Genomic DNA, 15,168 nt, shown 5'->3' with positions numbered 1-15,168 from the left:
CAATACTCCATAGTAAAAAAAATGAAGTGTCATAGTACAGCAGGAGGGTCTGCACGGGAAAACCAAAAAAAAAGTACTTTACTTGATATAATACTACCATTGATTCTTTTACTGAGGTTCGCAACATAAAATAATTATCAGAACTTGGTACTTGCAAGTGAAAAGGAAAAATGTTGTTTTCACAAACTGCCCTGTCTTTTTTCAGCGAGATTAATCACAGCAGGATTGGATTGAAATAATCCATGAATAATCCACCATTGATTTGTTGCAGCTGCAGGAAATTATGACACAGATTTAATTTATTTCTCTTAAATCGAAGAGCTTAAACAAGTGAGAAAAGCCTGAAAATGTCCGTGCCTATCTGAGAAAAACATGTTTAAAGTGTGAAGTGAAGTTTTACTGCCTTAGAACATCTAGAATTGTTTTTAAAAAAAAAAAAGACTCCTTGGCGGGTTTTCTTAAAAATGTAACTCCCGCTCCCGATAAATGAGGGAACACTGAACAATAAAGTTGTTTTCAGTTTGTATTTCCATGCTTCCTAATGTTCTTCTGGTCAAACTGATGGTGCAATCGAGGTCAATCTGAACCCTGTGAGTAATCAGATTATTGAACGTTCAGGACTGATGATGGAGCAGGCAGCATTTAGTGATTATATAACAGGTCAGCGCTTTGTGCGAGTCATCACATGGTGAAATATAACGCTCCATATTTTATCTGCCGCCACTAAATCAGAGCGAAACCCGCACTCCCTCCTTTTCCCAACAGATGACTGAAGCTATTTCGTTCCTCCTATTAAGGTGTGGGCTACAGTGGGATGAAGAATGGCTCCAGATGAATACAAACCACTCAGATTATTATTAAGAGCGGCAGTGAGGTGTTTGGGGTCAAGAATGAGAGCTCAGACTCTCTCCGCTGAAGACTTTAGGGAAGTGGTATCAGTAATGAAGGTCAGAGGAGGCAAACAGCTGGAAAATTGCTGTAATTGAGCAGGTAATGTAATTTAAGAGAGGGGCTAAAGGCATTAAATAATGCTCGTCCTGTCTGTGTTCCTTCTGGGAAAAGAGTGGAGATGGTCTTTTATGAATAACCACAGCGGTTGGATGTGAAGGTGCAGATCTTCAGTACAGACAGCTGGATTTCCTCTTAGGATCACTTCATGATCACAAGCAAAAAAGAAACTCAAACCAAAACTTCCATCAAATTTGCTGCAACATAATCTGCTGGACATTTTAGTTCCATCTATGTCAGTCAACTTGTTCTTCTGCTAATCTTGATTGGAGGAGGAAATTAATCCTTTTCCTTCTACCGGCTCCTTTTTTGAGAACTTTATTGTTTTATGATTGTTTGTCATGTTTAACTTATTATATCAAGTAAAATAAAAAACATCAGTGCACGCACCTTAGGTTGCGTTCACACCGAACGTGATTCGCGTGTCCAGTTTCAATGTTAATGTCATGGTGCCTCTGGCAGTCTACTCTCCCCCTCCCCTCTCTGCTCTGCTGATTGGAACCAGCTGTGGACGCTCACCTCATCATGCTCCAGACTTCTTAAGGAGATCCAGCCCCACCATTCATCGCCAGTTCGTTGCTCCTAATCGGTGCTTATGTCTGGTCATCTAAACTAAGTCTATGATTCAAGTCTTGTCCTCGTACTTACCTCGCCTTGTCGCTTCACTCTCAGGTTTTCATCATCACGAGCATCCACCTGGTCCAGCCTCCACGCAAGCAGTTCGGTCCGTCCTGATCCTGTCCCGCCATGCCACTTTCCTGTTTCATGCAATCCTGTTTATCAAGACTCCAGCCAAGAACCTCTGCGGGATCGGACACCACTCGCCCCGCTTCGGATCCAATTCCATCGCCACTCAGTATCGGCACGAAGACTGACGTCTTTGTTCCTGCCTAGGAACTATTCTATGCCTCTGAAAATATTAAATATCTTGGAACTACTATTTGGCCTGAGTTTTCTTCCGGGTTCCAGCATCTGGGTCTGCCACGTCATACGTATCATGACAGTTAAGCGATCAGAGGTCCTGCAGCACAATTTGAGCGTCGGATGCAGTTCGTTTTGGATCAGCGGCGGGTTGGATCGCATCGATGCGCCGCATCAAGGCATGCAAAGAGTTCAAACTCTGGCTAAGAAAGCCAACACGTCAACCAATGGGGGCTCAGCTTTGACACGTGACGTGCTGATGACGTGATCAGCGGGTGTATTCTTTTTGTTTTTTCCCTCCATGGACTCCTGCTGAACAGCAAGTCGTCAAACTGGGTCGCAGGGAGACGGAAGTACCGCTGACAGCGACCGTCATTCAGACGCAGCTCCTGCAGTAGAACTTCACTGTACTGGGAGAATCTCTGAACGCTTCTGTAGAACTCCTCAAAATAAAAAAACCTGATATCTCTAAACATCATCCATGTGTTCCATACATTGTTAATGAGATCTATAGTAAATGCTTCCATGTAGCGATGGGGCTAAAAAAAACTTTTGGTGGTAGCTCTTCCCACGTCCATCTAGAGAATCTAGTTGATGAAAACATTTTTGGACACGCATCCAGCAGTAAATTTGAGGCATTTTCCGCATATTTGACGCGCTGAACTGTGTTCAGTGTGAACACAGCTTTATATATGGATCAATTCTGGTTGTGCTATTGCAAACAAAGTTGGATGTTACTGTGAATACGCCAACTGGGCTAACTTATAGTGGTGTCAGACTGTGTTTTTTATGTGTTACTAAGAGGGTTGGGAGTTAGCGTAGACACAGTAATGTTCGTTTTAGCATTATTGTTAGCATTATCGTTAGCATTAATAATCTCAGAGTGAGAGGTGAAATCTGCAACTGAACATTTCAAATACAACTTCCTCTAATATGCTTGTATGCTATGCTCTACTGTCAGGAATTGCCTCGATTTTCCCAGACAGTCGGCCGTTGGTGATTTTGAATTGAGTCTTCATGGTCTCCACGAAGGTCGTGAAACGGGATGAGGACGGTCATCATTTCCCAGACAGGATGTACCCGTCTGGGGTACGATGACAGCTGGGGTAAAGAGAGCTATAAACTAAATTTGTGGAGCGAGGAATTGCCTCTCGACTGCCGGGTGATGATTAATCTGTCCTCGTCTGGCTGCTCTGATGTCTGTGCTTTAATGGGTAACATTAGATCTAAACAAACATCTCACAACATCATAAAGCCTCTCGGTGAAACAGCAGAATCGATCATGGTAGCAGCAGACTGCAGCGAGGGGAAATTACTGCTGTGAAGTTAAGCTGCAGCTCACAGCCTCCAAACACCAGCAGAGGAATTCTTTGCTTTCATCTTTCTGTCATGTTAGGTCCATCATTTCATCATTTCCCAGGGAAAGTTCACCTCTCACTGCTTGTTTTTGTCCAGAAGGAGGCATGTGAAAAAAGTAGCATCTTATAATTCGGAAATTACAGTAAATTTTATAAAATTAAATGAAACTACTCCTTAATGTTAAATTATTCATTATTAGAGCTGCACGATATGAGGAAAACTCGCGATATGCGATATTAGTGATCAGTACTGCGATGACGATATAACTTGTGATAAATGAACAAATAGCAAAAACAACAAAAACATTTCCATTTTACTGCAAAAGTTTAATTTAAATAAGAGTCAAAATACCTTAAATTATGCTCCAAATGACCCTCGTCTAATTAGGAGGGCAACATCTAACATAAAGCTCCATCCGATTGGTCAAGAACGTGAAGGGCTCCGTTTAATTGGTCAAATGGATAATGGGATTTATTCAATTCATTAAATAGTTCAAGTTGCCATAATATTGTTCTAGCACTTTTAAGGTTTACCATTTATTGCGACTTTTGCGATATGGATATTGCACAGCTTGAAATCGCAATAACGATAAATTTGCGATTAATTGTGTAGGCCTACTCATTATTTATTTATTTATTCTAACTTTTTGAAATGACAATAGAAAACATATGTTTGCTTGTTACTTAAGCATAAATCCTTTTAAATTTGATTCTGTCAGGTAAGGTTATATTGACTGTTGAGTGTTTAAGTCCTAATGTATAGTTGCCCAATCTGATATTTCAAGTTTGATTCTCCAAAGATATGAATAAATACACCAATTTTTATTTTCTTCTTCTAAGAAATTAAAAACTTTTATGCTCTCGCGGGCCACATCAAATGACACGGCGGACCAGGCCCGCGGGCCTCGAGTTTGACACGTGATTTAGAGGTTTTTCTGGTCTCCCACTGAAGGAATACTTTGAATGTCCAGCAGAACCATGCTTTGAAGCTCACAGTTCATGTTTGGGTGCCACTTTTATTTTGAAGGGCTCAAAACGGGAGTGGTATCCCTCTTCTGCATGTGTAGATTTTAGGAAAATAAAACTGCAGAGAAAAAAAAACTGGCTGAAGTAAGTCGCCCGATGTGCTGCATTCAAGGACGAAACATGGGAGGGGGAATTCTGTAATGGTTTTTAAAAAGCGCATTATAAATGTTTTATTAGCAGCGATTCAAGTGCTTGAGCTCTGGGATCAATCAAAAGTTGCTATTGGCCTGGATGAGGTCATCATTTGAACATCCCTGATCTAGAACAGAGTTCCACATAACAGCCGAACAGCTAATTATCTAGATCAGTGTTTTTCAACCTTTTTAGAGCCACGGCACACTTTATCCTTGACAAAAATCCCGCGGCACACCAGCATCCAAAAATGAAAAAAGGAGAAACTCTATAGTCTGTATTGATGTACAGTCCCTCCACAATCTCACAGGCATTTTTGTGATAATTGTGTCAGAAAAAGCTGGAAGTTGCAGCTGTTTTTTCTAAAAGTTGTTATATAAGTTAAGTTAGTTTTCAGTGATAATTTTCAACTAATAATTTGACACTTTACCCTGGTAGTTGTTTTTCCCTTCAGTTTATTAACATGTAATTTTATGTAACCTCACAAAAAACAAATATATTCTTTCTAAATAGTGATTTATTTATTTTTATATATTTTTCAATGTTGGTGCAAAGGAAACTGTAATTTTTGAACAATTATATGATCACAATACGTTAGATACATTTTAAACAAAAACACTAACATTATATTTATGTTTTCTGTAGCTACACAAAAAGTGAACATGTTGAAGTTTTAGTAGTTTTTCTCTTCTCTTAATCAAAGATGAAGTCTTTGAAAACTTTAACAAAAATCTTTTATTTCTTTTTAGATGATTCAATTGTTTCAATTTAGTTTAATTGTGTCTGTTGGCCACTTCACCTTAATCCTGTTTCTTAAATGTTGTTAATTACTTATTCTTAAGTTTAACATCTAAAATAATCCAGACTTTTTAAGAAAAGTGTTTCAGTTAGAAAGATGACTTGGACCAAACTCTGGGATGTTTGGCTGTTAATAAACACAAACCTTGAAGGAGAACTAAACTGTTGACCTCTGATTTCATCAAGAAGATTTAAAAACTGTGTGTGTTCGTTGTGGTTTAAGACGTTTAACAGGGAAGACTCATTGTACGCTGAGCACAATGCATCATGGGAGATGTAGTGCGAAAACGGCCGCAGATGGCAGACAGACTCTCTTCTGAGCTTCATTGTTTTGTTCACTTGTTCCACGGTCTGACACCGGATTCTGTGGAAAGCTACACCGCTAAAGACGAACTTTAGCTGGTCTTTTTGTTGGAACTGAGAGACTTTATGAGCTAAATCGGAACAAGGAAGTGAAGACTTTAACCACTTCTGATTGGTCAGACTGGTGACGTGTGATTAAGCCTCCAAGAATGATTGGTGGAGACAGTTAAAGGGGCGGGACTTTTCTGTAAACAGAAAATTGCAGTACCGTCATTCTTATCAAAATGTCTTTAATAGAATCAAATAAACTCAAAGAAAAAAGTACCCACGGTACACCTGACCATCTCCTGCGGCACACACACTGGTTGAAAAACACTGATCTAGATCACGAGGTTTCAGGATCTGAATGACTAAACACAAAGTCAGTTTTTTTTCCCCCAAAGCATGAACGTGTCATCTAATCCTAATACAGCCGTAATGCGGCGTCCTGTTTGCTCCGTACACGACAAACGCCTTGATTGAATCCAACACGGTAACAAGATAAATTGGGCGATCGAGAAGAAAATAGATTTTACTTTCAGAGTTGTCGGCTGCAATCAAGGCGCAACGTTTTCCGGACGTCGCGTTCGAATCCGTGCCTGAAATTTCAAACGTTCACAACTCCGTCCTGACAGGCGAGCTCACCGCCGCTCTCTTCCACAAAATGATGGCTGCAGCTGCCCGGCTGTCACCTGTTACTATGGCAACCAGCACCCAGCTGTGATGCTAGGAAAGAGAGGATGAGAGGAGGGGGGGTCCAGGTGTGTGGGTTTATGTAATATTCTTCTATGAACAAACTCAACCTTTAAGAGATTTTTCTTATTGTTTTATGGTCCATTTACAAAATTGATACTGACATATAATGACTGTGTTTACTGTAAACTATTCAAAGTTAAATTTCAGGTTTTGTTTCATTTTCTTTTATTCATGACTGAAATGCAAAGCTGTCAAAAGCACAGAGACGATCGAATTGACATTTGAATCGTCTCTGAATGTATTTACACAAAGTTATGAAAGGAAACATAAAGCCGAGGCATATGGAGCACCATCTGTTGAGACTAACAGAGAAACTCTGCCATGTTTCCTCAATGATCACATTCTGTGGTACAGGATGACACCCTGAACCTCTGACCTCTTTCAGAAACAAACCACTGAACCACAAATCCAAGCGTTTCCTACCATCATGAGTCCTGTACAAACATCCTGAACCACTCTGGGTCTAAATATTCAGTTTCCAGGGGGAAAAAGAGCCACATAGGAGCCATTTTCCAACTCAGATATCCATTACAGTGATAAGAGGGTTTAAAAATCACCAACAAGCCATTTTTACAACACAACTACAGTGCTAAAGCAAAGATTGCAGTTTTTTATTTAGATGAAACAAGTTTTCTCATATGAAAGCTGCAGGTTTTTGATTTTAAAAAAAAAACTGCAAATGTTTTATAAAGTTGCGCATTTTCGGTTGAAAAAGTGGTAAATTTTGCAATGAAAAAGATTTAAATTTTCTAATGAAAGGCTTTTTTTGTTGAAAAAATCTGCAGATTTCAGATGAAAAAGTTACAAATTTCTGAAGGAATCGTTCAGAAAAACATTAAAATTTAGACTAACTTTACTTTCTTTTAACATTTTAACAGTAATTACTTCTCAAAATCAATGACGCTCTGACTTAAACCTCGTTGACATGAATTTTTGTTGGATGCAACATTAAGAGGCTGTTTACAGGAACTTTTCACAAACAGAAAAGGCAGAATAAAAAAGTGAGCTGGAGCTAAAGCTCCATTTGCTTAAGATTTGGGTTTGAAATCCGTTTCCAGGGGAGCCGGATGGACGAGTGAACGCTGTGATCGGCTGCTCAGTTCCTCTTGAACGTTCTGGTGTGTTTCAGGTTAAAACAGGGAGATGTTTTATAAAGCTGTGGCCATAAAACGTCAGCTTTATGCAGGAAAAACAAACAAACAAACAGGAGCTTTTTGAACAGACAGATGTTCTGTTGATACTCTGTTCAGCTCGAACACACCAGGTGACTGTCGCTGCTTTGTGCGCCCCAAAAAACTACTGTGACTGACTTGCTTATCCTGCAGAGGAATCTTTATATTTTGCTTCGTTAACGCTTTGAATTAAGATCAATACTAAGATAAACATGTTGGGAATAATCAAATCCTTTCTGTAGATTTGGTTTGGGAAGTAAATGCATCATCATCATTTCTCATCGGGCTCTGGCACGCTTGCCTCTCATGTTTTGGCCCACTTCCGTGTTTAGAATTGATCTGTATGATGTTGGTGCTTCACATACAGTATCTGGCCCAGTACATTTTCTACACGTTTGCTTTTTTACGTTCTTCCTCCAAGGTTACAAATGTCAGATTTATGGTCCAGAACTCATTGGGAACTTTAATTTAAAAATAAAAAATAAAAATCTCGCCCTTATTTTCTGATACATTCTTAAAGTTGAATAATTCTGGCATCCAAAGTTGGAACACCGGGATATTAGATTTGCACCATAATAAGTTAATATCTCCATGAAAATGTAGATCTTTGTGAGGTGAACATGGCAAAACCGAAAACTCTGGAGGCGACCGCTTACCTGGATCATGTAGAGCTGAGCGATGCGGTACTCCTCCACGCTCATGGGCATGGGGATTCGATACTCCTTGATCAGCATGTCTGTGCTCCAGTTGAGCCCACTCTGCGGGTCTCCGTGTCCAGGGGGAAAAGAAGAGGGCGGGACGCTCCTCTCACTCGGCTATGCTACCCCAGCGGCGAAAATGAAAGCGCTCATCGTCGTCCTCCTCGCCTGAGACAGAAAAACAAAGGAGTCTTTAAGGGAGTTAATGTATCAGAAAAACACGTCCTTTTAGCTTCACTGACAATCCAAGGGAAGAATTAGTGTGCTTGTCTAAAGGATTAACCCCCCCCCCCCCCCCCACACACACACACACACACACTCAAATACGGGTGAACACATCCCGTGTGTGCTCCAATGGATCTATTACAAGGTAATCCAGTGACCCAGCCACAGTGCTGAAATCCACGTGCAACCTAAATCCCAGCTCTGCCACGCCAAACGTGCAGCAAAGTCAACACAGAATGCAAATCAGTGACCTCAGCACCAAAGATGACGCAGTGGAGGAGATGTGGATGCTGTGGAGAAGCCTTTTCTGTTTCTGTGACACTCAACAAGAAGCAGAGAGATCAGAACTACGGTGGAACTGTATGATGCGTGTTCACACTTCAAGACATTTCTGAGGAGTTAAAGAGTTAGGTAAACATTTTAAATAAATATTTTAGCACTGAATAAATGATATTATGTGGAGAATGAACAAACGTATTCTGTGTAAAGCAGCATCTTTAACAGTCTTCCTGATTTTGTTGGACAAACTTCTCATTTCGACAATGTTCAAGTCCTGGACACAGCAATTTTAGCTCTTTTATTTTGTATAAAAAAAAATTTCCTGTTCTGATTGTAATTTTTGTCTGTGTGCTTTTAATTTGTCTTTTTCCATAATTATAAGTAGAAATAAGCCTGCTGTGTTTTCCTCTTTTAGTTCCACCTCCATAAAGTTCATTTATTCTTCCTCCAATTATAAGACTTTGACAACGTTGTTTAAATTGCACAGCATCAACGCTGCCCCTATGTTTCCCTCCTCTCCATCCATCTGTAACAAAGAGAAAATGAAGATGAATGGCTTGTCTAATGATCATTAAACATCCAGCATCATCACTTTGAGTAGCTGTTGCCTGATCCCTCCACCTGCAGAACGCACACTTATGTGCGTTTGTCATGTGACTGGGATGGTGGGATGGAAATCTGAGAAGTGGAGCTGATGTTTAGTAAAGAGTGTGTGCCCATCTGTGAATGATTGGGCTGCACATGGAGCAGCTGCAGCAGACGAACCATAAAGGTCAGGATGTGAAAGTGTGACAGAAGACTTCATGAGAGCTTTCTAGTCTTTCAGGTTAGTTACAGTTTAGATGAGGGCCGAAAACTAACATCTCAAAGAAAACAAAAACAAAAATCAATCAAAAAGGTGATCTAGAAATAACCAGTTTAGAGTTTATTTTACTGTAGGCCGGACGCTCTGCTCCCGGTTTGTCTATTGAAGCATTCTGGCTGATTTGCTAAACCTTTTGTTATAGCAGAAGATGAAAAAAATAAACAAAACTATAACGTCTTAGGCCCAAATTAGATTAAAAACGATATAAAACTTTAACATTAACAATTCACATTTTTATAGGTACTTACAAATTAGACATTACTTGCAGTCCAAAATTAAATTATTTCAAGATCTTCCAGCTGAACATGATCTTTATGGCATTTTCAAAAGTCCCCCTGGCTCCAGACATTTGGTTTCTAGAATAGTGCATTTATTTTATGGCAGCACCAGGGTGACATCAACAAAAATGAAAGATGCTTGGAGCGAGGAGTTGGGCATAGAAATATCAGAATCAATGTGGGAAAAGTGCTTATCCAAGATTCACTCTTGCTCTGTTAACAGCAAACACAAACTCATACAATTTAAAATCATCCATCGGCTCCACTACTTCAAATTACGGTTGACAAAATATATCCTTCAATTATTTCCATTTGTGATAAATGTAAAATATCTGAAGGCACATTGGCTCATGCTTTTTGGTCTTGTCCCTCATTGGCTGGCTTTTGGAACAGAATATTTGACTGGTATTCCAAAGTTTATGGTTGCTATATTATACCCGATGCAGAGCTCGCCATTTTTGGCGGCATATTTTTTACCCGGAGAGAAACCACAGAAGGATTCATAATAAAAAGTAAGACTGAAAACCCTAATAAAATGAGGACAAAAAACATAAATTCCTTCAATATGTACTAGAGCTATCCCGGCTGTAATGCAGCAGCCACTAGAACTCGGGTTGATGACTGCAAAAAGACAAATTTTGCCAGAGTGGAAATCTACGGCTTCTCCATACTTTAAAGTGTGGCTCACTGACACGCTATCCCTCATCCACATGGGAAAAATTCACCATGTCAGGACTGACTCAGTTAATGTTCACAATAAACTCTGGACACCATTTCTAAATCACTTACAGAAAGTTAAAATTATTTAGCTCGGTATTGAGACTGTATTTTTCTTTCTTCTCTTTATGTCCTATTTGGACGGCCTGTAAATAAATATTGAATAGAATGTAACTGCCAATTGTTCATTTACTTGTATTTTTACATTCTGTTTTGTAATGGTCTAAACTAAAGAGCACCTGAACTGTTTGTTTTGCTTGTTTGATTTTGTACACTTGAAAAAAAAAATATTGAAAAAAAAATAAAAACAAAACGATATAGTTAATACAAAAATTTGGTTAAACGGGCTAATATTAATATTATTATTATAATATAATATAATATATTAGCTTATAGCTAACAGTAACGCCATGTCCAAAATTAGCTTAAAATGTAGCTTTGGTTGTAATTCCCCTGGAACAGCTATCCATCTTTTCTGGTTTTGTCCCAAAGTGAAGGTGTTTTGGCAGAAGATGTGTGATTTTATAATTGATAAAATTGATTCTTGTTTTGTCTTATTCTGGAAAGATGTATTGTTGGGTCTAATATCAAAAAATATGCAAAAGGACTCTGGTTTACTTTTAATTATTTTACTCATTTTGGCCAAATTTCATGTTCATAAATGTAAATTGTCTGGTAGAAAACCCTGTTTCACTGTATTCCCTTCTGAATTAAATATCAACAGTATTCAAAATTCAGAGAAACAAAAAGCAATCAGAACATTGTCTGTATGTTATGGATTCAGTATTTTTTCGTAGAGTTTAACCCCCTGGCTTATTTCTGTTTCTATTCTTGTTCTTCTGTTTATTACATATGTGTATTTGATATTTGCAGTTTTGTTTTTTATTGCATACCTAAAAGTACATCCTTGTAAAATGGCATAATGTGCAATAAAGTTGATTTAAAAAAAAAATAGCTTGAAAGCAATAGAAATTACAAAGTTAGTTTAATGAGCTAGCTTAATTCTAAAATTTGAAAAATTAACTGTATGACTTAACTTAAAGCTAACGAGTGCCGTGGTGCAGCGGTAGGGTGGTCGACCTCTAATCGGATGCAGGTTTGATTCCCGACTTGCCCGCCCATGTGTCGAAGTGTCCTTGGGCAAGACACAGAACTCCACCTTGCCTCTGGTGGACGGTTAGCGCCAGAAATGTCAACATTAACCAAACAAGCTAGCAAAAGTGTAGTATTAGCAAAATGAACTAAAAAAAGATGTCCATTGAGGTATGTCCAAATTCTCTCCCTACTCCCCAAACCCCCAAAAGACTATAACGTCATTCAGTACCATTAATGTAATTTGGACAGCGGCTGTTGGAAAAATGTATATAAGTTATCTCATATTTGCTTTTATGCACTACCTATCTATATAGGTAATATAATCATGCATGCAGAAGCATCTGTGTCCAAGTTTGTTTCACAGGAAGGTGGAGGTGAAACTGATGGGAGGAGACCGACTATCTTAGCGTCTTCCCAGCATCAGCGTGAAGGCTATGTGTTATCTGTGTCAAGACCGGAATTGAGGGCTTCTCTGTGTCAGTTATCCGTGAGAAAAGACTTTGCAGGTCCGAAAATTATGTGGGAAGACTGTGAATAGACAGACGTGTTGCAATGAATGCAGCTGTGTTTTATCTGTTTCCCCTCTTTAAAGCTCAGCGCATATGTAAATTAGGGAATACCAACAAACTTAATAAAAGAAAAAGGGCAAACACTCTATAGAGTGTTTAATGTCGCGAGTAGTGAAGGAATTGGAAAAAAGCCTAAGAAAATCTAAAAGTTAGCTGAAAGAGCTAGCTTTTGGCAATATGTACAAAATGGGCTAAATAATCTATAAAAATCTTGCTGAAAGCGAACAATAAACCTAAGTGGTAATTTAGCTTGGAAATGTCAAAATTAACCTAACAAGGTAGCAAAAGTCTACTATTAGCATAATTTACTACACAAGCTAGCTTAAGGCTAAGGATAAGACCAAATACCAAATTTGGCAAAAATCCAAAACATGAAAATGCCTAAAATTAACCAGTTTAGCTTATTAGCTTTATGCTCATATTAATAAAATTAGCTCAAAAAGGTATTGCAATGCAACTTACAAAGCTTATATACTAAATTAACTTTAAAAGTCTATTAGACCGGAAATTTTCCAAACATAATGTAAACAAGTGCAAATATTCCTAGACTAACCGTACAAAGTGCAAAAAAATGGAATTGTGTCTAAAATATAAGATCTCATTTTAAAGCATCCTGGAACGTCCAACAGAACCAGAAAAATAATAGGTGAGTTGAGCAAAATGAATAAAACAGCTGATGGCGTAGAAAGGTCCCTGGAGGCCAAGAAACACTCCAATATATTCAAACAGATGCAGATCAGCAAGCATACCAAGTATCAAGAAGCTATACGATTGTTCTACAGTATGGTGCATTGACAATGCGACACTGTTGTGTCATCCAGGATGTAAACAGAAACATTAGATGCCCAAGCCTGATCACGGAGACAGCATGTTCGGTTTCGCTTTCCATTTTTCACAAATTGACAAATTCAAACGAGGAGTTGCCTGAACCCCTCCATCGTTCTGATGTGTTTTTTTTCACAATTTCTAATGCACAACCTCACAAAGAGTGAGCAAAGAAACGCTCCTAGAGAGGGAACAACACACTCGCTGCTGGCGTCCACACATCACCAAGATGGGGAGAAAAATTCTAAACCGCCGTTGGTGTTTTCATCATCATTTCTTTAGGATGAGCTAAAAACGCCAGGAATGGACGCAGCTACAAAGCCAACATTTTTCTCTCCCACTTTCAACACTATTACTGTTGTGTTGTGTGGATGTGTGTAAAAAAAGCTATTTATGTGTTCCTGCAAAAAATAATGCAGCATATAAAACCTTTCATCTTCTTGAGCGGGTCAAAATACAATAAGACCATCTTCTTTTCTTTTTTTTAGCCCCTTCAAACCCTAACCCTGTTAGGGCCGTTCCCATAATAAGGGCACCGTATGACAGCATTTTCTATAAGTATGTGCAACTTCCATTAGCCTTACAAACACTTTGCACGACAATGGTACGTTCCATTTTCATCATGTCCCTTGAGGTGGCTGTACAAGCCTCAAGGGAACTAACTGCAAGACGCACCTGTATCCAAATACTCAGAGAAGTGCTACATGTTCCCCAAAAAACGAGTAGGAATATTTGCGACGTCCGAGATAGCTAATCCGCGAGTGTAGTAAAAATACAATTCAGGCAACGTCATCATCACTCTAAAATGGAGAATAATTTTGGATTTTAAGGACCTAAATTTAAACAAACCAAAAGTTTGCTACTGTCAAATCAATCTTGAAAGTAAAGTGTTGGTGAATTTCAAAGTAAAGCTATGGAGTGTTGTTCATAGATGAAAAATTAAAAAAAGACTACATTTTATTTTAATGAAATAAGCTCTGAAAGAAACGTGATTTACATACATTAAAGATAATAAATACATTCCAATAATTAAACCTTAGGAATTTAGGAATATAACAAAAATCTTGTTATCCGTTTCCTCTTAAGTCGTCCGATGTAAAACATGTCTGTTGGAAACACGTTTCAGTTTTGATGTGTCACAAGAACAGGCTGGTTGGAACGGGCGGTTCTGAATGCAGCAGGTTTATTAGCTCTGCTAAAAGTCCACAAAGCTAAATCAGGGTCAAAAACGGGCATGAGATCATCAGAGGAGAGACAGGGGTAGTCAGGATCCAGGCGAGAGTCGGGGCAGGCAAACAGTCAGAACAGAGTCAGGATACCAGGTCCAAATTCACCCCTCGGTAATTAAGGCATACGCCGCGCTGAGTGAGGTTCAAGCAGTGTTTAACTACTAGATAGACTGTGATTAATTGAGTGAATGAATGAGAGTCAGGTGTGTGGCACGCAGGGGTTGCTGGGAGATGAAGTGCATTCAGTACTCTGGAGATGGTTCCTGCTGGTGACCAGAGGGGGAGACAGAGCTTTGACTTCTGACAAGATGAAAGGACTGCGAGTGTTTTCTGGTTGTTATTGAGGTGCTGCTGTGTCTTCATTTACTATCTCTATGTCGTCCATCTGCTGGAACTGTAGTCAAAAATGTTAAAGATAGACAAACTGTGGGGAACATTTTCAGGAGTTGTCAAATGATGCAAACCAACTTTTATGTAATGTTTACTGCTGAATTTAAGCAGGAAGTTGACAGAAAAACTGACCATGACTTGTTTAGAGTGATAAATACCAAGTCTTTCTTTCTGAATCGTTGCGTTTCTATCTGTAATGTTTTGTTGATTCTAACCTAATTCTAAGTAAAAGGTATCAATTATGGTGATGAAACTCAACATTATTTTCGTTTTCATGCATCCAGGAAAAAGACAAACATATGGACTTAATAGCAGAGTTGGTGGTTGAATGTGTTGATCGGTGATCTTAATTCATGATGGCCACCGAAGTAACAACCTCTCTACCCCCCCGCCCCTAGCAACAGTTACTCCCCCCCCCGTACGGGTGGATGTGACTAGGACAGAAAAGCATGCTTCTTCCTGATACTAGTGACACCAAACCAGCT

The 15,168-nt window shown here is 39.0% G+C and overlaps 1 protein-coding gene across 5 annotated transcripts in view; it reads right to left on the bottom strand.

Annotated features, from left to right (window-relative positions):
* The window catches only part of LOC101165160 (membrane-associated phosphatidylinositol transfer protein 2), a 75,239-nt gene that overhangs the window by 41,687 nt on the left and 18,384 nt on the right, over positions 1–15,168 (bottom strand). For all 5 annotated transcript variants that reach the window (XM_023960364.1, XM_023960360.1, XM_023960363.1 and 2 more), the window contains one exon: positions 8,170–8,379. In XM_023960364.1, the coding sequence (XP_023816132.1) occupies positions 8,170–8,247 (78 nt within the window). In that variant the 5' untranslated portion in view covers positions 8,248–8,379. The remainder of the gene's footprint in view (positions 1–8,169; positions 8,380–15,168) is intronic.

This window comes from Oryzias latipes, chromosome 12 (genome assembly GCF_002234675.1).
Source record: "Oryzias latipes chromosome 12, ASM223467v1".
Taxonomy (NCBI): domain Eukaryota; kingdom Metazoa; phylum Chordata; class Actinopteri; order Beloniformes; family Adrianichthyidae; genus Oryzias; species Oryzias latipes.
The sequence above is the reverse complement of the archived record's forward strand: the minus strand, read 5'-3'. Positions and strand labels throughout refer to the sequence as shown.